This window comes from Rhinolophus ferrumequinum, chromosome 10 (assembly GCF_004115265.2).
Source record: "Rhinolophus ferrumequinum isolate MPI-CBG mRhiFer1 chromosome 10, mRhiFer1_v1.p, whole genome shotgun sequence".
Taxonomy (NCBI): domain Eukaryota; kingdom Metazoa; phylum Chordata; class Mammalia; order Chiroptera; family Rhinolophidae; genus Rhinolophus; species Rhinolophus ferrumequinum.
Window position 1 is genome coordinate 21,978,896 of NC_046293.1, and position 24,449 is coordinate 22,003,344.

Below are 24,449 nucleotides of genomic sequence, written 5' to 3' on the forward strand. Positions count from 1 at the left end.
CAGGCTGGGTTGGGGGCTTCCTTCCCCAGGTGGTGAGACTCCTGGAGAAGGGGTGGCCGGGGTGCGGGGAGAGAGGGAGGGCTTGTCTTGCTGGGGGATGTGAGAAGAAGGCGCTAGCCTGTTTCGCGGTTTTTTAAGCCCCTTGGCATGCCCTGACCTGATCAAGGGAGTCAACTGCTCTCTGGAATGTTCCGGGAGAAGGTGGTAGATTGCTTCCCAGGGGAGGCCTGTGGGTGCTGGAGGGCACCAAGAGGGTCACGCAGGGAGATGCAGGGCGAGCGCCAGGAGGGGCACGAGGGAAGCTGGGGGCCGAGGTGACGGGCGTGCGCTGGGACTGAGGCGGGCGGGACCAGCTGGCAGCGAAGCAGCGGGGGCGGCCAGTCGGGCGAGGGGATCTCTCTCCCCCGGCCGCGGTGGCGACCCTGCAGCGCGGGCTGCGCCGCCCCGGCTGTCAAGCGAGCGCGGGGAGTGGGGGGCGGGCTGGAGGAAGGGGTGGAGGTGCTAGGGGAGGAGGGCTGGCACCGGAGCGCCGCGGTGTCGGTGCAATAAAAATGCATCCCATGGAACTGCCCATGGAAAAGGACGGCACCGAGACGCAGCAGCCAGAGGAGGTGGTAAAAGCCGAGGAGGACGCCCGGGCGGCGGCGGCGGCGGCCGGGAAGTGAAAGGTCTCGCAAAGTTCAGCAGCTGCTGCGGGCGCCGAACCCCGGGCTATCGGCGGAGGAGCCCGCAGGACCGCTCCGCGGGGCAGAGCCGCCGGGCCGGCTATGGTCCCGGGGCTCCCGCCGCCCCAAAGGTGCCCCGGCCCCTCCAGGCCGGTGCGCGAGAGTCACCCCACCTCCCGGCGCGGCCCCGGCCCGCGGCTCCCCGCCACCGGCGCCCACTGACCGAGCCTGGCGCCCCAGGAGGAGGAAGAAATAAAGAGCCCCGGTTCCTCCCAAGGACTGTTGGCGCTTCATCCCGCAGCCGAGAGGGCTCCGCTCCCTCCCGCACCCGCCCGGCCCGGGTCCTCCCGGCTCCTCCCGGCCATGGGGAGCTGCGCGCCGCTGCTGCTGCTCTGGGGCTGCTCCGCGGTGGCCGCAGGTGGGTGGTGACTCTGCCGGGCCCCCACCCCCCACTTCCCTCGCTCCTTCTGTTCTCCACCTCGGGACTCGGGGGTGCAGGGGAGTGCGGGCTGGGAGCGCCGAGCTCAGCTCCCGAGGATGAAATGAGTGGCCATGTTCCGCCTCCTTTCCCCGCTCTTCGCAGTTTAAAATACTATTGATTTTTTTGCAACTGCGATGCACATGCCCTTGGATCACCCGATATCCTGGGTGCGACCTGCCGGAGATACCGCGACCTTAGTTTCTTTCTGGGTTTGGACTAGTAAAAAACTGCCTTTCCACTTTGTGAGGGAACAAAGGACCAAGCTCGCCATCCCCCGGCACTTCATGGCCTGAGGAATAATAGGGAGGGGTGGCCCAGCGACCCTGGGCGCGCGTGGGCCGGGGCCGCTTTCTCGTTGAGAGCGATTGCCGTCGTCCACGACCTCGTGCTTGGTAGTAGGGAGCCAGGTAGGGGCACCTGGGGCGGGGTGAGTGCCCTCTCACCGGGTCAGTGGCTGAAACGCAGTGAGACCCGGGTCTGGGACGGTCGGTGGCGATCACTTTGGGTTGCCCAGAGCAGGCTGGCCGCCACTGGGGAATTGGTACCCTGGCCGAGGCTCCGCAGGAGGTCGGAGGCGGGTCTGCTCCCTGTCCCCGTAACTGGACTACCAGCAGAGGCGTCGTCTGCTGCGCTCTCTCTCCCACTCCCATTCCGGCTTTCTTGGGCTGCCCTTGGCCAACCATTCTTAGCTCGCCCTTTCTAAATTCCGGAGCCCCTTCTGTTCCTCTCCCTCCCTCTTGAGGGTCACCTGGCTTCCATTTAGGTGTTAAGTGCAGCTCAGTGTGTGAGGGGGAAAGAAAGTGAGGCAATCATTGGTCATCCGGTCTCTCAAACACATCGCGCTCCAGAAAGGGGAGTGTGGGCTGGAGAAACAGACTGGTAGATGGAAAGCATCACTTCTCCCTTCCCTTCGGCTTCTTTCACTCTGCCCCCAGAGACGCCGGCAGGCAGTAGAAGCCAGGCTTTAGAATCTACATCCCAAACGAGGCAGGCTCATAACAGCATCCTTGCTATATATTTGGCTGATCACTTCTTTAGGAATCTCCAAGTGTTTTGTCCACCTATTATTCATCCGGCTCCAATCTTTTCTGGACTTCTGATTAGTTTAGGGGCATTTGAAATTATTCAGTACTTTCTCCCAAGGAACCGTTAAAGGTCTAAGATTTTACTTTAGCTCTTCCTGCTTATGTACCCCGCGTGGACTTAACACTCGCTGCCCCAGTCACAAAGTGAACTTGAATAAACCTTTCCCTTTTCAAACCATGTTATGGCAAAAACATGCAAGCAACCAAGAGGTTGTAAATAAATATCACAAGCCAAGTGTTTCAAGTCAAAAATACTTGTACGGGCAGTATATGATTTTCCCCGAAATGCTTTACAGGTGAGTCATAGCACATTGTGTGTTTGGGTGATCCTAGCCACAAGCAACCGCTGCTCCAGCTCATCAGAACAGTGGCATACAGAGTCCACGCATCATGCACACTTGCACGTGACATTTTAAAAATCTGCCTCAGGAATCCCTTTCTCTTGGTTGCAATGTGGGGCTGGTGACCATCAGTGAATGTTTTAGTCTAAGCTGTCATTTGGCTTCTCCAACAGTACGGTGATAACAGTTCAGAGGTGCTCCCTCTTAAGAAGCAGAAATGTTCAATTAGCCAGAATTTGGGGTTTGACTTTTCTTTCTTTCCCTGTCTGTTTTAATGTTTAAATAGATGATTTTGCTTTAAGCATTCATAATTAAAATGAGAAGCCCAAATTAAAGGATTATAATATGTAGTCAGGATGTTAATAGGTGGATAATGTTTATCATTGTAAGTAATTTTGAAACATTGAAGTCTGTTGGACCTTTGTTTGGCTGGAAGTGCATGTTTCTTTAAGAAGGTGTTTTAGTTCACGGATAATGTTTAAAGGTGCTGTTAGTGGCAGCCAGACTGTAAACATTCTCCTGTTAAGCAAAGGTAACTACTATATAACCTATCACAGGTAGAAGCACTCAGAAGGCGAAGAGCATGCCAAATAAGCTTTTCTGCCAGTTAGCAGTTTAGAAGTTATATTTACTTAATGTCAAAAATAGATATGGCGCATTTGAGCGCCAATGGTCTCTAGCTTTGCCTCCCTAAATGAGATCCCATCATATATTGATTAAATACTTTATATTGCTTTCCGTAGGGAATTTGTCCCTTCATATTTTTGGCTTAAAAATATAATAAATTCTACATTTCCTCCTTAATACATTCTTATAAATATGTGAGATAATACTAAGGACTCAAATTATATTTGAAAGATTTAAGTTGGGTGATCTTAAAAACATTGTTTTTTGATATTATGATGTCAAAAACAAGTAAGTATATTTCAAATATAGAGAATGTTTAGAAAGCCAAGTACTTGAAAAGATTTAGGTCCATTATCTTTACCCCAATGTTTCCATTTTCCTTCCTCTTGCCTTTTACCGGAAGTGATTTTATCTTCTTTCATGTACATTTTACATCTGAACATGAAATGTGCACACACATGTGCACACTCACACATTTGTATACACAAATGCTCTGTAAATGCAGAACAGTATTCATGCTCAAATTTGGTAGAATTTCTTCTTTACTGAAAGTCTCAAGTTCTTTGGGGGATAACTTGACTATTGAAGATGGACTAGATGGACAGAAGAGCTTTCCAGATGGGCTTGTCTTCAATAACATATGCTTTCCCTTCCCTAGGACTGAATGGAGTAGCTGGAGTGAGTTCCCGCTGTGAAAAAGCCTGTAACCCTCAGATGGGAAATTTGGCTTTAGGGAGAAAACTCTGGGCAGACACCACCTGTGGTCAGAATGCCACTGAACTGTACTGCTTCTATAGTGAGAACACTGATCTGACTTGTCAGCAGCCCAAATGTGACAAATGCAATGCTGCCCAGCCTCACCTGGCTCACCTGCCAGCTGCCATGGCAGACTCGTCCTTCAAGTTTCCTCGCACGTGGTGGCAGTCGGCTGAGGATGTGCACAGAGAAAAGATCCAGTTAGACCTGGAAGCTGAATTCTACTTCACTCATCTAATTATGGTGTTCAAGTCCCCCAGGCCGGCAGCCATGGTGCTGGACCGCTCCCAGGACTTTGGGAAGACATGGAAGCCTTACAAATACTTTGCAACTAACTGCTCGGCTACTTTTGGCCTAGAAGATGATGTTGTCAAGAAGGGAGCTATTTGCACTTCTAGATACTCCAATCCATTTCCGTGCACTGGAGGAGAGGTAAGGGCACACATTTAACTCTACACTGTAAGTAAGGTAGAAAAATGTTACCAGCCCACATTTTTTTTAAAGCATGAAGGTATACCTGTAGCAACATGAATGAAATTAGAATTTTTCATGAGCTTTATTTGTCATAAATTATTTCTCACCCTTAGACATAGACGTGTAGTCATTTTCCAGCAGGTGGCCCACTGGCTGAGTTTAAGTTGGAATTCTAAGATTTTCATTTTTTCAACATCATCACTTTACCTTAGAGGTTTGAAAGGCTAAAGATTTTGTCAGCCGGACTACTTACTGTGCTTCTGAAGGGGCAGGAGTTACTGAGACAGCCTGCTCCTGGAGCCCATGCTGGTATCTTCCTGGACCAGTTAACATAAATAGGAAGTAAATAAAAATAAAGCCAAGGGAGAAAACAATCTGTTTGTCAGAAGAATACTTTGATAACAGTGGCTTTCTTTTTTTTTGTTAAGATTACAAGAGTGTATAGCAAACAAATGAAGATAGTTTTTTTTAAGATACAAAAGCTCTTTCTGTATTCATAGACACATCACCAGTTTAGGATCTTAGGTTTATCCTGGGCACAGGGCCATCTCAATTTAATTCTGCAAAACAGCCTCCTTAGCTACTAGTCCAATTTCTGTGCAGAATGATTTCTCTTTGTTTCATATTTTCCCTCCTCTAAGAGGGAAACAAGTCTTTTTAACTTATATGGATGTACCTAGATGTACCTCCAGATATATAAGAACATTCAGAGAACATTGGGTGAAAGCAGATTAGGAGAATAAAATATCTTCAACATGTAGATCAAGAAATATCGATTTGGAAAAAAAGAGAAGACAGAGTATAATCTTCCTAATTCTAGTACTTTTCACGAATAAGTGGTTCTCAACTAGCAGTGATTTTGCCAACACCCCCCCGTCCCAGGGGACATCTGGCAATATCTGGAGACATTTTGATGGGGAGAGGGACACTCCTGGCGTCCAGTGGGTGGAAGCCAAGGATGCTGCTACATCTCCTATAGTACACAAGACAACGCCTCTCCCATTCCCAACAAAGAATTATTAGCCCAAAATGTCACTAGTACCAAGGCTGAGAACGCCTAGAGTAGTTGTGAGGCATACATCCAACGCACGAGGTACAATGGCTACAGAGACTAAGATAAGCACTCTTCTGGCGGTCATTTATATTACTGTTCACAGACTTTCCAGATGATAGTATTTAATAAACATTTATTGAGCCCCTACTATGTGTCAGGCACTGTACTCAGTGCTACCAATTCTGCCTTTGGTTTCAGGGGAGGGGTGCTTGCCGGGAACCTGATGAAAAGGTTGGTTTGGGACTTTCTTCCTCCTACCACCATATATGGACTTTTGCCATATGATCCAGCTGCTTCCTCTGTGGGCATTCTACAGACCAGGAATAGTGCTGCTGGCACCAGCAACAAAGGATGTGGCACAAACAGCACACAGACTGTTTTCCATTCTTCTTCATGGTCCCTCAAGTTGGCTTAATATTGTAAACCTGTGTGCACCTGGTCGTGATGGACATTTTTAAAGATACCAGGACAGGAAAGAGACAGATAAGTTGGACTCATTGTTTTCTTATGTGGAGAACACTTTGTGTTGCAAACAAATGAATGGCTTGAACTCTCAAATTGCTTTGGAATCGATCCACAGGCTCATATCAGCTCCCTAACATCTCAGTGCTACTGGGCCATGTGTATCCACGAAGCAGCAAAAATAAAGTTTCAGTAACCAGATGGCAGGCATGCTTGCTTAGCAAATATCGCACTGAACGTCTTCCAATGGCCCAGCAATTACTTAGAGATGACGAAGGTAACATTTAGTTAATCTATAGGGGAAGCAAAATCTCATCTTCTTGAGAGCCAGTCTATGTATTGTCATCAATGCTTACATCAAATTTCAAGCAGATAGAGACTACAATTTGATAGGTAGTTATTTCAATGTACCGTCACCTTTTCTATCCAGTTTTAAAATTTTTTTCATTGTAGTTGTTATTTCAGCCGACTTATATTACAAAGGCAAGAAAAACATCAGGGCTACCTAGTTCCCTCTAAAGCAGTATTTGCAAGTGTACACTAAAGAAACCATCATGGAATTTCTTCCCTTTAGAGGACAGGTTTGGGAGTGAGTCTCCCTACTGAGTTAGAGAGTAGAAGAAAATCGCCCTCAAAGGAAGAACCAGAGCAAGCCTCCCTGGCAATGGTTATTACCTGCCTCCCCTGTATTGCTTTAGAATATATACGATTACTTCTGAGTTATGAATTAATTTTGCAGTATACTTCTATATCTCAATCTCCATCTTTGGAAATTGAGGGATCAGAAAAATAAGCCAATGAACCTAGTGTCAAATATTTTCTCCAGGGCGTTTCCTCATATTTCATTTATTACATACTTGTAATACCATAGACCTATATCTTGCTCCATTCTATATAAGACTTCTGAGGACTTCTCTAAGTATTATCCTACTACTTAGGCCAACATACATATATTCCAGACTTCATTTATTTCCCCTGTTCATTCTAAAATACTTCTTAGGGCTTTTAAGGCCTTAGAGAGCCTATAGCTTCATGTCTAAGAAACCAGATCTCTATATCTTCAGAATTGAAGGCACCAGTCACCTGAAAGAGGACTTAATATAGGCCTAAAAATCCACCCAGAAGAACACTTTTTTAAATCAAAGTTAAGTCTGCTACATAGAAACTTCCTAAAGCCGTGGCAGCAGTTTCAAAGAAAGGGATAAGGTTACCCTAAAATGTGTCTCCTTTACAGGAGAGCAGATTGAGGCTCAGAGGTAAAGTGATTTGCCCAAAAGCATACAATTCGTTATGTGACAGAGCTAGGACTAAATCCCAAGTCTTCTGACCTTAAGTCTAGTACTTGTTCCATAAAACTAGGGTCTCTCTTGTTAACCACCAAGAACTGCCAGCAGAGAGAGGTATGCCTCTCTCTTTGTTCACACTCACAACCGGTTGCTATTGATTTGGCTATGACATGAAGTAAAAAGCAATTTGCCAAACAGCTTTCTCCCGAGAAGGAATGTCCTCTGAGATGTCAGTGGTATTCTGGGAATAAACGGTTCCATGGCCAAACCAGGTTGCGAAACACTGACTGGGTTTAACAAAATTAAACATTTACAAATATACATACACGTGCTCATAAGTATTCTTATTATGTGTCCTGTATCCCCAAGTGGCAAATATAGGATTTGACGTTCTCAAACTTATTTGTTCATGGAACCCTCTTTTTGTAGAACTCCAGTTGCTATCTCTCAGAACTCCAGACACCTCCAGAGCACCACCTGGGAAATGCTGGGGTGGCGGTATGAAGTGCTCCCAAAATCCTGGTAAAAGGCACAGACTGGGGAGATGTTGTTCAAGGGGTACAAAGTTTCATTTACGCCAGATGAATACGTTCTGGGGGGCAACTGTACAGCAATGAGACCATCGTTAACAAGACTTTCCTGTATACCTGACATTTGCTGGGAGGGTAGAACTTAGTGTTCCCACTGCCCACAGGCAAACAGTGGCAGCCCTCGGAGCTGATGGATATATTAGCTTCAATGTGGTGATTATTTCACAGTGTATGTGTATAGCAAGTGATCAAACTGTACACCTTAAATACATACAATTTTTGATTTTCAAATATACCTCACTATTTTGTTTAAAAGGTGCAGAGAGGCCTGCTGCTTGGCATGGTTAGACGTCAAGGCTCTCTGTCACTGGGAACTTAGTCTCCTACTTAGTCGGAGCAAGAGAAAATAATAACCATGAAGCTAAAGATAACAGGCTAATTAGGCTTTTTCAGGATGCAAAGGAGCACCTCCGATCACGTCTGGGTACAGGATGCAAAGCGAAGTGGGGAGACGTAGCAAGCCATTCTAGGTCCTTCACAGTCAGGCCTCAAGGAACTGGAATTCGGGTCATCACTGTTTAGGAAGCAGCATTGTGCTAACAGCCTGAAAGCAACTCCAAAGTGGCCTAGTAGTTCTCATCTCCTTAGAAGTGAGCATGGCTGCTCCCTGCTCTGTTAACTCAGTATTGAAAGAACTCTATTCAGAACTGGATAGCAACCAACCAAACCGCACAGACTTTTTTTTATTCTCTCCAGGGCGTTGTAAATTTATAACATTTGAAGGGAGGCAGCAGCACAGAGAAGCCAAATACAGAGGCAGACTGGGTCTCAAATGAAGCACTAGGCAAGAAGGATTGTTAAAGAGTAAGGAATGTGTCTGTCTTATTTGTGCCGGTACACCCAGCATTTAGCACATTGCTTGGATCACAGTAGGCAATTAATGAATCTGTAACTGAATGAATGAACAAATGAATACTGTGATAAGCACGGGTGGGGTAGGAGAATATCCTTAAATGACACAGAGTGAGGAATGAATGGAAGCTGTGGGTAGGGGATAAGATTCAGGAACCGTGGTTAACGTGGAGAAGCTGAGTTGGCAACGTGGGATACGTTGTGGCTGGGGAAAGGCAATTAAGGAAGGATCTTAAATAATGTTTATTCGTCCATTATTCATCAAATAATTTTTGAGTTGCTATGTGTCTGATCCCATTGCAGATGCTGTGGCTACAGCAGTTAACCAAAGAGAGAAAAATTCCTGTCCCCGTGAAGTTTGGGTTCTAGTGGAGGGAAGGGGGAGATAGAAAAAATAAATGAAAATATACAGTATATCCGAGTTTGATACTAGTAAATACTGACGAGAAAATGAAACAGGGTAGGGGATGGGAGTGCTGGCAGGGAAGGGCTTGCTGTCTTTAAAAGAGATTGAAGGATTTGTATTGGATGGAATATACAGTGACAAGAACTCTGAGTTTCTGGCAAGTTTTCAAGAGTGAACAAAATCTGTAATTAAGGGTCCCATTCCTTTCAATCTATAGATATGGAAAATGAAGTTGTGTATTAAAATGACAAACATTGGTAAAAATCCCTCTGGCTAGTGTTTCTTAGAATGAGAGCATTTGAAAAGGAACCTAAATGTCATCCATGGGAAAAAAAACACATGACTGATGAGTAATCTGAAGCCTAAAGAGATTTAAGTGATTTGTCTACAATTACTCAGCTGAAATCTGTATTTCCTGACTTTTAGCCCAGTGCAATTTCCACTAGACTAGGTTAAACTTCCTTTGTGCCAAGCCAGGTAGTGTGAAAGATTCAAAAACTATTTACATTCCTTTCCTTCACAGTCCTTGCAATCTACCGGGTGAGAGATTAAACGTGATCATTTATGGATTGATTTATTAATTGTTATGAGATAGTGCAAGATTGATTTCCCCAACACGTTGTACAGATAATATGCCTTTCAAAATGTGAGTATTTATTTGTCTCTTTAGGCCATTGGAAGGATTATGTTGTAATACCTCATGATAAAGTCAGTATGGCACAAATGTGCAGAAAATGATAAATTACTTAATCAGGTTTTTACAGGTATTTACATTTATAATGTGCTAAGCGATATTTAGGGTTTTTTAACTTAAAAGATAAAACAAAGCAATGCAGGAGTAGACTGCTTTCTAAGCACTGTCCTTGGGTGAGAGACTTGTTTCTTTAGTCATTGAAATCCGCTCAGGCCTATTTCTGCAGCAGCAACAGTTGAGTCACGTGGCAGCTAATGTCCACTGAAGCCTTCCCATGTGCCAGGTGCTCTGTAAACTGCACTGCATCCCTTATTCTCCCAAGAACCCTATTGGTTGGGTATCAGCCTTAAGCTCATTTACAGACAAAGAAACTGAGACCTCATGAGTTGAAGTAACTTGGTGAGAGTCAAATAAGTAATGAGCTAACCTGTGCCAGAACTGGAATTATTAGTTTGCATTGAAATTATTTACGTGATTAAGCTTTATTATAACGCCAAATGTTAAAAAAAAAAAAAAAACTTAAACTAAAACTAAATTTCTGTGGTAATTATTGGTGTTGTATACAACTTACTGTTTAACTGATACTTTATGATATGGTTACATGAACTTCGCATAAATAAAGTTGATAGTTTTTTTACATTGGATGGGAAAATTATCTATAACAAGTAAAGATTGTTTGCAGTTAAGGTTACCCAAGATCATTTAAAACGAGCTATGTGGGAATGAGTATCACAGTTCTTCAGTACCATTTAGCGTACTTTTGTTTAATTGGTTTGTTTTGGGGGCTTCGAAGGGGAGTACTTTTTATCTAGCTAGTAATTGCCTTAAGTAATTTTTCTAAGTTAGTCATCCCATGTATTAATGTTTCACTTTGAAGCATGTTCTCTGCTACAATTTTGTTGAACTTCCTTGAAAATAGAATATTGTATATATTTGTTTAGAGTACTTCAATTATCCCCATCCTTCCTGTAGGGATGGGGCTAGAGATTTATAACAACACGTTTCCAAAAAATGCCTTTAGTTTAAAGAAAATCCACAGAGCGGTTATCAATCAAAATTATTTAAAGAAGTGACATAAAAATTAGAACCCAGAGATTAAATCAAACTTTGATTTACTGATTTCAAAAGGTGGATTGTTCCTCCCAAAATATCTTCGTTTCTAGCTATTAAAAAACAAAAAAATCTGTTTAGCATCTGTTTGTTTTGTATTTGTTTGATTTGATGGTGTAACTTTGCCAATATTTGGTCAAAATATTCTGGAACATTTGAGACATCAGATTGTAAATGCTGAGTTAGTAACGAATGATTCATATTGAATAATTAAGGCTGGACAATGAAGGGCAGGTGAGGAGCAGGCATCTGGGGGGTCAGGTTTGTCTGGGCACACAAGGGAGCTTCCTACCAAGGAATGGAGAACCCTACAAATCAGAATGTGGGGATTGGGGGATTGGGGACCGGGGAAGATGTGGAGAATAAATCACGCCAGTGAACATGGCAGTTATTGCTTCTGATCAGTAATCAGAAGAGTCCGGTTAATTCTGATACCAAAAGTAACCGGAAAACTTGGTGAGTATAATCTCTCCATCCTCTGCACAGCTGTGCACTCTGTGTCGCACACATGTAACTATGACATCATGTCCTCTATCTCTTCTACTCCTGTAGTGTTTGCTTCTTGAGGAACTTCGTCCCCTCTGTCGGTGTATATGCTCTGTGGCTCTGCACCCCCCAAACTGCACCTAACACACATCCTCTACAAGGCGTAAATGTCGAAAGTACATTTGTTGAATTGAATTATTTGAAAATAACTATACAATAATAAAACTGTCTATCAGTTGTGTTGGATGTTACACATCTACCAAGTACTGATCCTTTCAAAGTAGTCATGATTCATTCATTCTTTCTACAAATATTTAAAAATGTCTCCTATGTATTTTAGGAGTTGGGGATACAGTGCAAAAAGTCAAAAATTCCCTTCTTTGAGCTGACATTCTAAATGTAAGGTGCTAAACAAGGTGAAATATGCAGAATGTTAGCTAGTGATAAGTGTAAGGGAGGCGGAAAGCAGGTAAGGGGAAGGAAGGAAGTGGGGAAGGTTTTTGTTTGTTTGTTTGTAAGTGTTTACAAACAAACCAGGGAAAGCCTCGCTGAGACTTTTGAATAAAGAGCTGAAGGAAAGCAGAAATGGGCAGTGGACCTCTCTAGGGAAAGAGCAAAGGCCCTCAGGAAGTCTGCCTGGTGGCATCAGGACAGTGAGGAGGCTGGTGCTGAAGCAGAGGGGTTGAGGTGCAAAATAGTAGGTGAGGTCAGAGGTCAAGGATAATGGGGAGCTGTGGGAGAAAATGTGGGTCCTGGTAAGTAGGTGTCCAAGATGGCATAACATGTACACTTGGATCAGTTAAAGCCTGTTGATTATTTTTAGTATCTCCTTTCACTCTCAAACAGGTCCTAATTTGGAATACAAGGTATTATAAGGTCATTGGCTTTTACTCGGAATGATATTGGAAGCCATTTGAGGTTTTAAGCAGAGAAATGATACGATCAGTTTATTTTGAATGGGATCACTCTGGCTTGCATGTCAAGAAAAGACCAAAGTGGGAAGGAGAGGAACCAGCTAGAATGCTGCTGAAATCATTCAGGCCACATTTAAGGGTGCATGGACAGAGGGTAGCAGTGGGAATAGTGGTCGAGTTCTGGTTCTATGTTTTGGAGAGAGCCCATAACATTTTTTGAAAGGCTGGGTGTCGAGTGTGAGAGAAAGTGAGTAGTAAGGATGGTTTTCACCTGAGCTCTGGAACAATAGAAAAGCCATTTACTGAGATGGAGAAGATGCTGGGGGAGCAGATTTGGAGAGGGATGCCAGGGCCTCGATTTTAGAACATTAAGTATGAGTTGCCCATGAGACCTCCAAGTGGAGATACTGAATAGGTAGCTGGATTTGTGAGTTTAGAGTTCAGAGGAGAGGTTTGGACTAAATATATAAATTTGGGAGTCGTCCGTTTAGAGATGATATTTAAAGCTGGGAAACTGGGTGAGATCATCAAGGGAGTGGGTGTGGATAGGAAAGAGGAAGGTCCAAGAACTGAGCCCAGAGCGGGATCAAACTCACTTTTACCAAAATCACTTTTGCAACTGCCAAGGCTTATACATAGAAAACCAGTGTCACCAATCTATTGGTCCAACAGTTGTTTCATTAAGCCACGACATGACTTACCAGTGGGTGCAAATTCTAAAATGACAAATGCGAGGAAGGCGTGAGAGCTGCAACCTCAGGTTTTCAAAAGATGAACCTATTTTGGGGGAAGGGAAAGTACTGATTGGATAATGAATGATGATGGAAAAGAGGGAACAGCATGGAAGGAGAAAGATACACTTGAAAACACCATGTTGAAAGAGAAATGTTGATTTCAGGGGCCTTTGAGTTTTAAGGGCCTCGTATTCATTTCATTTTGGCTTATTCAACTTTTCATCTTTTTTAGAATCAGAATTTCAGCTATAGGAGCAATGCTTTTTATGGAATGCCCCTGGGCCATTGCAGTATTGGAACTGAAATTAAAATATAGCACTGTACACATTTTTTTCTGCTTAGTGTGTTGTGAAGTTTGATTTGCAGAATATGATGGAGAGCATCTTCCTCAGGCAGGAAAGCTGTACTGTTAATCCCATTTCAGTAAGTGTTGACATGTTCACAATGTCAAGAAATAGCTTATTAATGTTGAAATAAATGTATACTACACTGATGTTGAATTGCTCTGTTAAGGGGAGAAGAGAAAATCAACACTTAAAGATCACAGTAGAAAGTGCAGTCACTGTGCTGGGCATTTTGCACACATCTCACTTTATCTCTAAGAAACACTCTTTTCCTGGGTGGTTTGTCTGGTTAACGAACAAAAAAAAAAAAAACTACCGACCATCTCTCATCATATTTCTCTTCTCTTCCTAACCTTCCTGAAACTGACAGAGAAGGAGAAGTCTTTCCAGGTGTCAGCTATGTTTGTTGATGTTACTTTACACTTTATAATCACAGTTCCCCAAAAAAACAAACAAAAATTATGGAAGATATTCAAATGCTTTCTGCATGACATCATGTTTATTTGTGCTAACACTGTATCTTTTGGATGCTACTGAGACTTCTTGGTCTTAAAATTGAAGAGAAAATGTAATCACTCTCTTAATCTCCATTAAGAATTATTGTTTCTTTTTGTTTCAGCCAATCTGACCCTTTTGAGGTCTTTGAGGTTTTCCATCAACCCCTTTTGTAATCGATTCCTACATTTCTCTCTTATCTTATATCTCAATAAATGACATCTAACCCTAACCTCTACCTCCAAATAAAAAGCAAAGGTCAACGGAGGACACGTCAAACCAATGCTGTAGTAGAAGAACCAGGCACCTCACTCTCCAGGAATCCTCATCCTTGTTTGGGGTCCTAGCACACCCAAAGGGATGCAGCACTCACCCTTTTGTAACAATAGCTCCCTCTCTGATGATTAGCAAAGTTCAGAAAAATGTAAGCCCCTGGGGGGAATCCTTCCTGTAGGAGGGGCTATAGTGAGGAGATGTAGTTTGCAAAAACAAAAAACAAAAACAAGATGATCGTCAACTCCTGCTCCCTGACTCCCCAGTTCTCTTTCCATGTGCTCTATCAGTTCCTATTTGGTACTTCTGGCCATTTTCCTTCCTAATTTTCATTTATTTCTTCCAACCATCTATTTATGTCACATTAGACCGCTTCTTATATCTCTTCTCTGGCCGAAAAATACATATGTGTCTGCACAAAAAATAGACATGATATCTAGCCTGCCCCCATGATTTTCACTCTGGAATCTTCCATCAGTTCTCTCAACTCCATTGCCCCCTTGTCTTTCTATCACATCCCAGTTCTAGATCAATCGTACTGTTAACCTTCTTGCTCCTTCAGCTACACTACTGAACTCTAATGGGAAAAATAGTAACACACTTGTACTAAGAGATGCCTCTATAAATTTCTGTTTCCCAGTCTCAGTTTGGCCCTCAAACTTCCCTGGAAATCCTTTCTTCTTTAGCGCTCTTTAATTCCTTCAGTGACTCTCCTGTCCTTAGACCCCTCCTCGCACCCGTTGCTTGCTCTGAGCTAAAGGGCTTGCCTCTCACCTGACTGGGAAAATAAAAACCTGTATGAACAACATCATCAAGGCAAAAAGCAGAGGCCCATTCTCAGTTCCTTGCTCTCCTCAGCCAGCTGCACTCACTCATGTCCTATCCCATTCGGCTACTGGAGTCTCCCTGGAACCCGCACGCTTACTATCCCTGCAGCTACTATCCTGGTCCAAACCACCATTATCTTTCATCAGTATACATCATTGCACTCTTCTCCTGAATGTTCCATTCTGTCTTGCTTGCTCCCCAATCTGTTCTCTATACCACACTCTGGAGGATCTTGTTAAAATCCAAGTATCACTTCCCTGCTTCAAACTCTTCAGGGATTCCCCAGTTCCCTCATAAAATAGTCCACATTCTTTAATGTGGCATCTAGGCCCTTTCTGAACGCTCCTTGGCCTACTCTCTCATCACCGCCACTTACACCTGAGCCTCCAGCTGTATCTATGGCACTACTTGTATTACGCCCAGGTACCATGCTCTGCCTTATCCTCTGACCTGGGCACATGAACTTTCCTTTCCTGATGTGCTTCTCCTCCCCTCCCCCAGTCGTACCTCACATTCTCTTAGCTAAGTTGTCACTCAAATATTTTTTGTGTGGCTGGATTGATGGATAGATCGTTCCTACTAATTCTTAAGGACTTCGCTTAAACTTCGCCTCTTCCCCAAATCCTGGGTTAGGTGCACTATTCACATGTGTCACACACGTGCATCACAGCACACGCTCACCGCTGTCATAACATTTATCACACTACTTTGTGAGCTCCTTAAGGTAGTCCACACCATACTTTGAGCAACACTGTCTGGCATCTAACATGGTGCCCAGCGTATTAAATATTTATCAAATAAACGAACTCTGAGGTATCATCTGTTAATATTATCGATAATAACTATTTATTGCTTTTTGTGGTTTGAAGCTTTTTTTTTTTTGAAGGAGTATCTGGTATGTAGATCCACTAAACAGTCTGAGAAATGACTTGCTAAGTGTCAAATGACTTGCTAAATAGGTTAGCCATTTAGGATGACAGATCCTAAGGCAGACAGTTGATCAGTATAATTTCTCAACGAGGACAATGCCATAGGTTCTGTCCTTTTGCAAATCCAGACCACTGGCTCTATTCCTAATCTGTGAAGGCCTGGGATAGAGGGTTCTAGTTTAGATGGAAAGCACAAATCTATTACCACCTCTTGAAAAAGGGTGGAAGTGCATGTAAAGGTTAACTTGGAGGTTTTATTTTATTTTCCATCAGTATTATTAGAAACAACTGGAGAGAGAGGGGTTCGTGCTTCTGCTTCTGCTTCTGCAGTGTTTCTAGCTGGGCTTTTCACAAGGCTGTATTCAGTGCAAGGGTGCTTGTTTTGTGATTCTGGGAAACAACTGCCTGGTGACACCTCTCGACACACTTGTGCAGTTATTTTTTTCCCTGGGATACACCGCCAAGCTTGTTACTCCCTCTCCCTAAGTAAGAACTGCTATTTCAAGTAAGCCAAATCCAACTTCCCTGCATTTATAGAGTTGGGGGGAGAAACTAGCTTTGAAGAAAGAGGTTTAATTTTTTTTTTTTTGACAAAACCCAAAAATCTTGTAAGCGATGTCTCTTTCCTGTTACCTGAACTTCATTGTAGTATATTTTTGCCTTCAAGGAGTTCACAGTCTGAGTGGGACTTTTAAATAACAATCAAAAGGTAGGGAAGGGAATTTCCATGGAAAAGAGCACATGTATAAGAAGGTCACCCCTCAAAATGGTTGGACAGCATGGTATGTTGGGGAGTGAGGAAAAGAGAGGAGTCGGGGAAATGAGCTGGCCCTGGAGGCTCCAGTCAATACAAGTTCTGCTGAGCCTTGGACTGGATCATGTGGGCAGTGGAGACGAATCAGCAGATCTTCTGGGAAGGCATCACATAATCAGAACTGTTTAAGAAACACAACTCAGGGAGCAAATATGAAAGATTCTGGAGCAAAACTGATGAGATTACATTTACTAGTGTTAAACATAAATTTCTCTTTTTAAAAATAAGCTGTATTGCCACAAGAGAGGTGCAACTTTATCAGCCTTTCATGTGAAAAAGACCTAAGTGTTTCTGTTGATTGTAGTATCAATACAAATAAACAATATATCACCACTGCCAAGAAAGCTCATGTAATCTTAGGCTACATTAACAGAAGAATAATGTCCCAAACAAAGGAGAGAATAGTCCTGTTGTGTTCTCTAGTCAAAGCATAGCTAGAATATTATGTTCAGGTCAAGATATTCCTATTTAGAGAAAGCTGAGCAGAACTGGTGAGATCAATTAGAAACCTCTAAGTTGGTTCTCACCTCCACTGTCACCAGTCCAGTTCATTATATAATGAACAATTAACTTGGGATATTTCTCCTATGAGAGAGGATTTATGGATGTTCAGGCATTGCTAACATTCTTCAGATGTTTGAAGAGAGATTAAATGGACTCCGATACTTTCAGAAGGCAAGAATATGACCAAAAAAAGACTTTCTTAAAAACTGGTTGTATCCAAAAGACAAAGTGAGCTCCCTTGAGTTTTTCATCCCGTGAAATGTTTCAGCAGAGGCTGAATGATCCGCAGTGAGAGATGTTACAGAGAGAACTCATATACAGATTTGGAGGTTTGTCTCAGGACTCTCTAACTTCTCACCACTTCTGAATACACAAATTATTCCATAGACTGAGTAAATGACTGAAGAAAAAATCCTTTACATCCAAACTACTCCAATAGTAGAGGTCATAAGTTGGGTACTGCTTAGCTAGTCACGTTAGTCTTCCTGCTAGGTAAGCAGGAGCCATCAATTTTGGTGTAATATTTTGGGGGAGATACCATTTCTTGCAGGGTGAGTGGTCTTTCTTTATAACCATTTAACATAAGGAAGTTACTTAATTGCCAAAGAAAGGGGAAGCAGGGGGAAAAAATTGAGTCCCTACTCTTTGAGGCTCTATCTTATATTAATAGATGACATTTTATCTATAGTATGTAATATTACTGGTTGTGATGTGGTAGCATAACACTGGAGTTGGGAGTCCTGTGTCTAGTCCATCACCAAGTTCTGGTGGTTCTACCTCTAAGTCGGTTCTCACCTCCACTGTCCAGTCCAGTTCAAGCTCCCTCACCTCACACTTGAACCTCTCAAGTAGCCTAAATGACTCTTTCTTTAATTTAGGGGCCTTAGAGTCTTCATTTGTAAATTGAATCAATGTGAGAAAGAATAAGGCAAGGCAAATGTAAATGTGTTTTATGAATGGCTAAGTGCTATATACATGCTAATTAATAATTACAATATAATTCAATTACATTATGAGTGAAGTGGACTTTTGGGGAGTTCATCCAGTCATTCAGCAAATATGTGGGTACCCACTATGTGTCTAGCAGTATCCCAGACTCTGGGGATATAGCAGCAAACAAAAATAGACATAAAATGCATTTTATGTCTAAGCAATTGACTTACAAATAAAGTTGCAGAACACAAATCATTTGTAAGCTTGGGACTTCCCGTGATAACGTTGGTCAACTGTCAATGTTTCCAAGAGGATCAAGGGTCTACACTTTTGCTTAGTGCTTATGGACGTTTAATAAGAGAAGCATATCAGTCTTGGTCATTTAGTAGTTGATTAAGTTAATATAAAGAATTATATACTTTTTATTAAAGCAGTAACCTAGTAATCTTCATAGATAGGAAAAAGTAGACTGGAAGGAGTCAGATTTAGAAAAAATATGAACAAATCAGATGTACTAAGGACAATTCATGTCTCTTGCTTCTATATTTAGTTCTACATCTCTATTGTGACTCTAGAAATTCTTTTTAAACTATACTATGAATGTCAAGTACAAGATAAGTAACTAAGATTTTAAAGATATTTTTAGATGGCAATGTCACGGTCAGACACAAGTATGAGCTTCAAGTAAAATTTCTTATCAAAAGTGAAAAACAATGTATCTACCTTCACCTTGTTGGTATTTCAGACTCAGGGAGGAATTTCCAAGTGATTCCAGTAAGTGGTTGCTCTGTAGTGAACTTAGAGCGAGTGAGCAGAGTTGGATTCCTGGTTCTCATCCCTATTCCCTATTTGGACTTGACTCTTTTCTTAAGAATAGATACTCTTTGTGATTTTGTATGGCAGATTCGTTGTTAAGATTAATGGTCTTTCAATGGTGCCTCCTCAAATGTCCCTCTGGAGGTCCTATTCAGCTGAGTTAGGGACTTATAACATACTTATAAGATTGTCAATTTGAAATACTGTAACCAGAACTCACAAGTACCTGTCTACCAAGAACTTGCCCCAGGCACACATGGAGATTCACGGCCAGGAGTTCAGTGATGTATTATTTCTGCTTCTTTTTAGCTCTACTTTAAAAGCCCACTTGGTAAAGCATTTAGCTACTTCTAGATGGTCTAGAAGACTCTGTGAGTGTAACCAGGAGGATCTGTTACCTATGGAGCTGGCCCCTAGTACTGTCGTCCTCAAAGGCCATTTTGATCTCCTGGTCGGTGTCCAGCCAGTCCCTTCATCACTGTATTGTGTGGGGAGACAGGGGAAACTGATTTCTGTTTCTCACGTAGCTACCGAGTGTTTACACTGCTGCCACCCACCTCTCCCAGGCCCCACCCCTTTGTTACCTCAGCCTTTCCTGTCAGTTTGCCTGTCAGTTCAGCTGGCATATAGCCAGAAATATTATTTTCTCATGAACTAAATAATACAATGACAGGTGTTATGGAAATATGCAGATAATATCACAACATTCTATTTGGATATAGAAGTAACTCTTTCATCCCCTTCGCCACGTCCCAAAATAATGACATTGGAACTGCAATCTTGCCTCCTCATTTTACCATGATTCGAGATGAATATTCAAGAGACTGCATAAACGACACTCTCATAGAGAACTAATATTTCCCTCTCATTCCCCTGTCTCCACTCATCAACTCCAGTTCTTTCCAAACTGCTGTATTGAAAATACTATATAGGTCTTTTAAAATCTGAATATTCCTTACATTACAGAAAAACCTTTGAAATACATTTGGATTAAAAAATAAAATTGGGAAAAGGAATGTGCAGATCTAGAGGTTAGAGTTTGACATCTTAGAGGATAAATGTCTGGAAAATATTGTCGTCAGTAGCATGTACATATAAATTAAAAAAAGAAAAAGAAAAAAACAGAGGTCATTTGTTACTGAGCCAGAGTGGTAAATGGTCTAGAAGATATGTGAAATGGGACACTAGATATTTTACCCAGAGAATGAAAGTTGATAGCTGCCCTTAAATATTTGAAGGACTTCCTTATTGAAGATAAAATAGACTTATTTTGTATAGCTCCTAGACTAGTAGTAGAAGTTACAGAGGACAGATCCTTGCTTAACACAGAGGACCTTTTTGATAATTAAGACCATCACAAAATGAAACATGCTGCCTGTGAGGGTATGTGATCTAGTAGAAATGGATTGGTATCAGCTATTCTAGTGGAACTTCCTGCCCTGAGAAATTTCGGTTAAGTGGCCTTAAGTTCTCTTCTGATTTTTAAATATAAGAATATTTTGAGCTGTTTTCTAACACCACTTTTGACAGAGCATAATTTTCGAGAATTAGGGGACAACTGAAATGTATGCCTTATGAATGTTTTTTATCAGTTTTGTATCCAGAGTATCTACCACAGTGCCTGATACAAAGGATTTCTCAATAAGTAACAATTAAGTTAATACATAAATGATTATAATTCCTTTATTAAAAAGCTTAATATCACATAGACCCGGGATTTTGTCACATTTAATCATGGCCTAGTCATCATTTAGAATAAAAAATGACACTAATGTTAAGAGATACAGTTAGAATTTATATTAGCCAAGCTTCTATCCAAGTTGGAAATGTTTTTTCTCATCTAAAGTATAGGAAAAAAACACTTTTGGACACTGAAAGGAGATTTCATTTGTTTCTCCTTAGAGGTCAGAATTTCTCTTGTGGGCTTTCTTGCTCTGTAAGCCCCGTGGCTTAAACATCCTGAATAATTCTGTACTTCCAGCTCTTCTCTATATAACCTCTACTCTGGAACAGAAGGAAACAAACTTAATTTTGTAGTATGTACTGTTTTCTGTCTTTATGAATTGAATAATTTAGGCTACCAGTCCTTCAGTTGAGTTGATTGTAATTCACTAAATGTAGGTCAAAGTAGAAAAAAATATCTGTTTTTTACTTTTTAAGCCAGTTGCTGGCTTTTATTTCTGCAAGTCTTTCTTTCTAATTCAGCTTTCAGTTCTCTCCCTTAATTCATCTCTTGCAACTAATCCTATGTGAGACTGGAACTTAATGGGAAGAGGTAAATGAGATTCACCTCTACTGGGAAAACTTCATGGTGGTGATGAGTAGTTATCTTCAAGGTCTCCTGCAAATGAAGGACGAAGTGACCCTATGATACCTAGTGCAACAGTAACAGCAAATATTTGCTGTGGTTTAGGGAACTTGGGAGGTCTCTTTGAAGTCTGTCTGTTTGGTAGCGAGGATCTCCTCACCAGGGTAACAATGTTTAAAATTTGATATATTGTTTTAAACCTTAATCAAGACATTTTGGGTGCTCCTGATTAAGTCTCCTAAAAGAAAAGATAAAAGCACATTCTAGCAGATGTTTACCTTATGGAAATCTCCCAATAGGCACACACGTTTGACAAGAAAGCTAGTTTTAAAGTCAAACTACAGTAGTCCCCCCCAACTTATCTGCAGGGGATATGTTGTTCCAAGACCCCCTGAAACTGTGGATGGTCCTGAACCCTATATATACTGCTTTTTCCTATACGTACATACCTATGATAAAGTTTCAACTCCGCTTCCACGGGGCCACTATTAAGTAAAATAAGGGTTACTTGAGCACAAGTACTGTGCTATCGAGACAGGTGATCTGATCAGCTAGATGGCTGCTGAGTGACTAACTGGCGGGAAATCTATACAGCATGGATACCATGGACCCCAGGGCAGGACCAAGCAGGGTGGCCGGAGATTTTATGACGCTACTCAGAATGGGGTGCAATTTAAAACTTATGAATTGTTTATTTCTGGAATATTCCATTTAATATTTTCAGACCACAGTTGACCATGGGTAACTGAAACCAAGAAAAAAAGAGAAAGCATGGATAAAGGGGAGACTATTGCAATTGCCAGCTATGGTTTTCTATGGCACCCTGTCAGGGAAAGTTTATATATACATGCAATTTTATAAGGTAGATTAATTAAGGGGATAAACAGAGGTGATACAACCATTTTAAAGCCTTTCATGTGAAAAATGGCTGAAAGCTTTTTCCAGAATGGATAATTTTACTAGCATTTGGTCTTGTTAGTGTTTAAGAGTTGTCTTACTCTTAGAGAGGGGGACTACAAGAAAATAACTCTGTTGCATTTATAGAAATGTAGATGTAGTTAGGTAGACTTAGAGAATTCTTCTGGATGTGAACATCTGAGTGTTCATGGTTTATCTTTCTTCTCATGTGACTAGGTTTTGTAAGTTCATTGGAGATCCAAGGATGACTCTTTTAGTGCACTTTATTTAAAGCCTCAATTGTCCTGCCACAGGAAAATTTACTTTTACTATATGCATAATTTCACAGTCTGCATTAAAGTAGCTTGATATTACAATTAAGTGACTGAGGCATAGAAGAGTATAAGTAGCTTTGTTCTCATCATATTGAATGATAGTAGGGCCCAAGTGAAATTCTAGGAACTTTTAACTTAATAAGTGAAATAGCCACCTGGAGCTATTGCAATTTCATCTACTTTGAAAACAGGGTGGGGGGGGGATATCTGCAACACTATAGTTTCTGCTACTTAAATACTGAGTATGCCTCCAAATACAACAAATCATATGGAAAGCAATTTTATTTGCAAGTTTTATTTGCTCAAGGGAAAAATCTCCAGTAGAATTCTTTATCCTTTAGAGAGGTAGGGGAGAAATAAGAAAGAATAATTACATTTCATATTCAAACTGTTCAATCAGCTAGGTTTTCCCTTTGGTCTGATTTTTGACACTCCATAAGTTGCAACATGTTAAAAGTTATCAATTGGAAATGGGATTTCTGTTTCTGCTCATGAAGGATTAACTGCTATAGTAATTACAGTCCCACACTAAGATCACTAGAAATTCAGAGAAAATATGTGATACGGTTGTTTCAGATATTGGATAACAGGCAGCACAAGACTAATCTGTGAGAGAGGGAAGCAGACAGTAAAGCCTGTGACTGCCCAGTTTACTGCCTCGGCATTTCTAAGCTACAGCGTAGCAAGGGAAACCCAGAGCCCAGTGGTCTCAGTTACTTGAAGAGACACTATGTGGCCTTTTGTGTTCGGCTTCTTTCATTTACCATAATGTTTTCAAGGTTCATTCACGGTGTAGCATGTACCAGTGCTTCATTCCTTTTTGTGGTTGGATAATACTCCATTTTATGGATGTACCACATTTTGCACATTCAGTCAGCAGTTGATGGACATTGGGTTGTTTCTGCTTTGGGGCGACCATGAATAATGCTGTTGCGAACTATGAATAATGCTGCTGCGAACATTTCTGTACAAGATTTTGTGTAGACGTAGGTTTTCTGTTCACTTGGGTATATACTGAGAAGTAGAATTGCTGGGGCATATGGTAACTCCAGATTAAACTTTTCAGGGCTGCCAGACTGTTTTCCACAGCAGCAGCAATATTTTACATTCCTACCAGCAATGTATGCGGGTTCCAGTTTCTCCACATGCTCATCCACACTTGCTATTATGTCTTTTTGATTATAGTCATCCTAGTGGATGTGAAGGGGTATCTCATTGTGGTTTTGATTTGCATTTCTCTGATGATTAGTGACGTTGAGCACCTTTTCATATGTCTATTGGCCATATGTATGGCCTCTTTGGGGAAATGCATATTAAGGTCCTCGGTCCATTCTTTAATTAGATTGCTTGGGGTTTTTTGGTATTAAGTTGTATGAGTTCCTTATATATTTTGGATATTAACCCCTTATCGGATGTATCATTGGCAAATATGTTCTCCCATTAAGTAGGTTGTCTTTTCGTTCTGTTGATGTTTTCCTTCACTGTGCAAAAACTCTTTAGTTTGATGAACAGACACTTCACCAAAGAAGATGTATGACAAATAAACACATGAAAAGATGCTAAACACCATTAGTCAACAGAGAAATGCACCTTAAAACCACAGTGAGATACTCCTCACATTCCACTATCAAGGCTAAAACTAAGAAGACTGGCAATACCAAGTGGGGGTGAGGGTGTATAGTAACTAAAACTTTCATCATAAATTGCTAGTAGAAAGGCAAAATAGTACAATCACTTAAAAGAGTCTTGCAGTTCCTTGTAATGTTAAACATGTTCTTACCATATTACCTAGCAATTCCCCTCCTAAGTACCCATGAAAGATAACTTATGTTCTCGCCATGAATTCTATCTGAATGTCCATAGCACATTTATTCATAATAGCCAAAATCTGTAAACAACCCAAATGTCTATAACTGATGAATGAAGAAACAAACAGCCCAAATTCTTCAATTCTTT

General features: G+C 41.6%; 1 protein-coding gene across 2 annotated transcripts in view; it reads left to right on the plus strand.

Annotated features, from left to right (window-relative positions):
• Positions 1-574: 574 nt before the first annotated feature.
• NTN4 (netrin 4) overlaps positions 575-24,449 on the plus strand; it is a 94,065-nt gene continuing 70,190 nt past the window's right edge. The window contains exons 1-2 of one of the 2 annotated variants that reach the window (XM_033118328.1): positions 575-1,083; positions 3,858-4,387. In XM_033118328.1, the coding sequence (XP_032974219.1) occupies positions 1,029-1,083; positions 3,858-4,387 (585 nt within the window). In that variant the 5' untranslated portion in view covers positions 575-1,028. The remainder of the gene's footprint in view (positions 1,084-3,857; positions 4,388-24,449) is intronic. The other variant, XM_033118329.1, reaches the window with a different exon arrangement.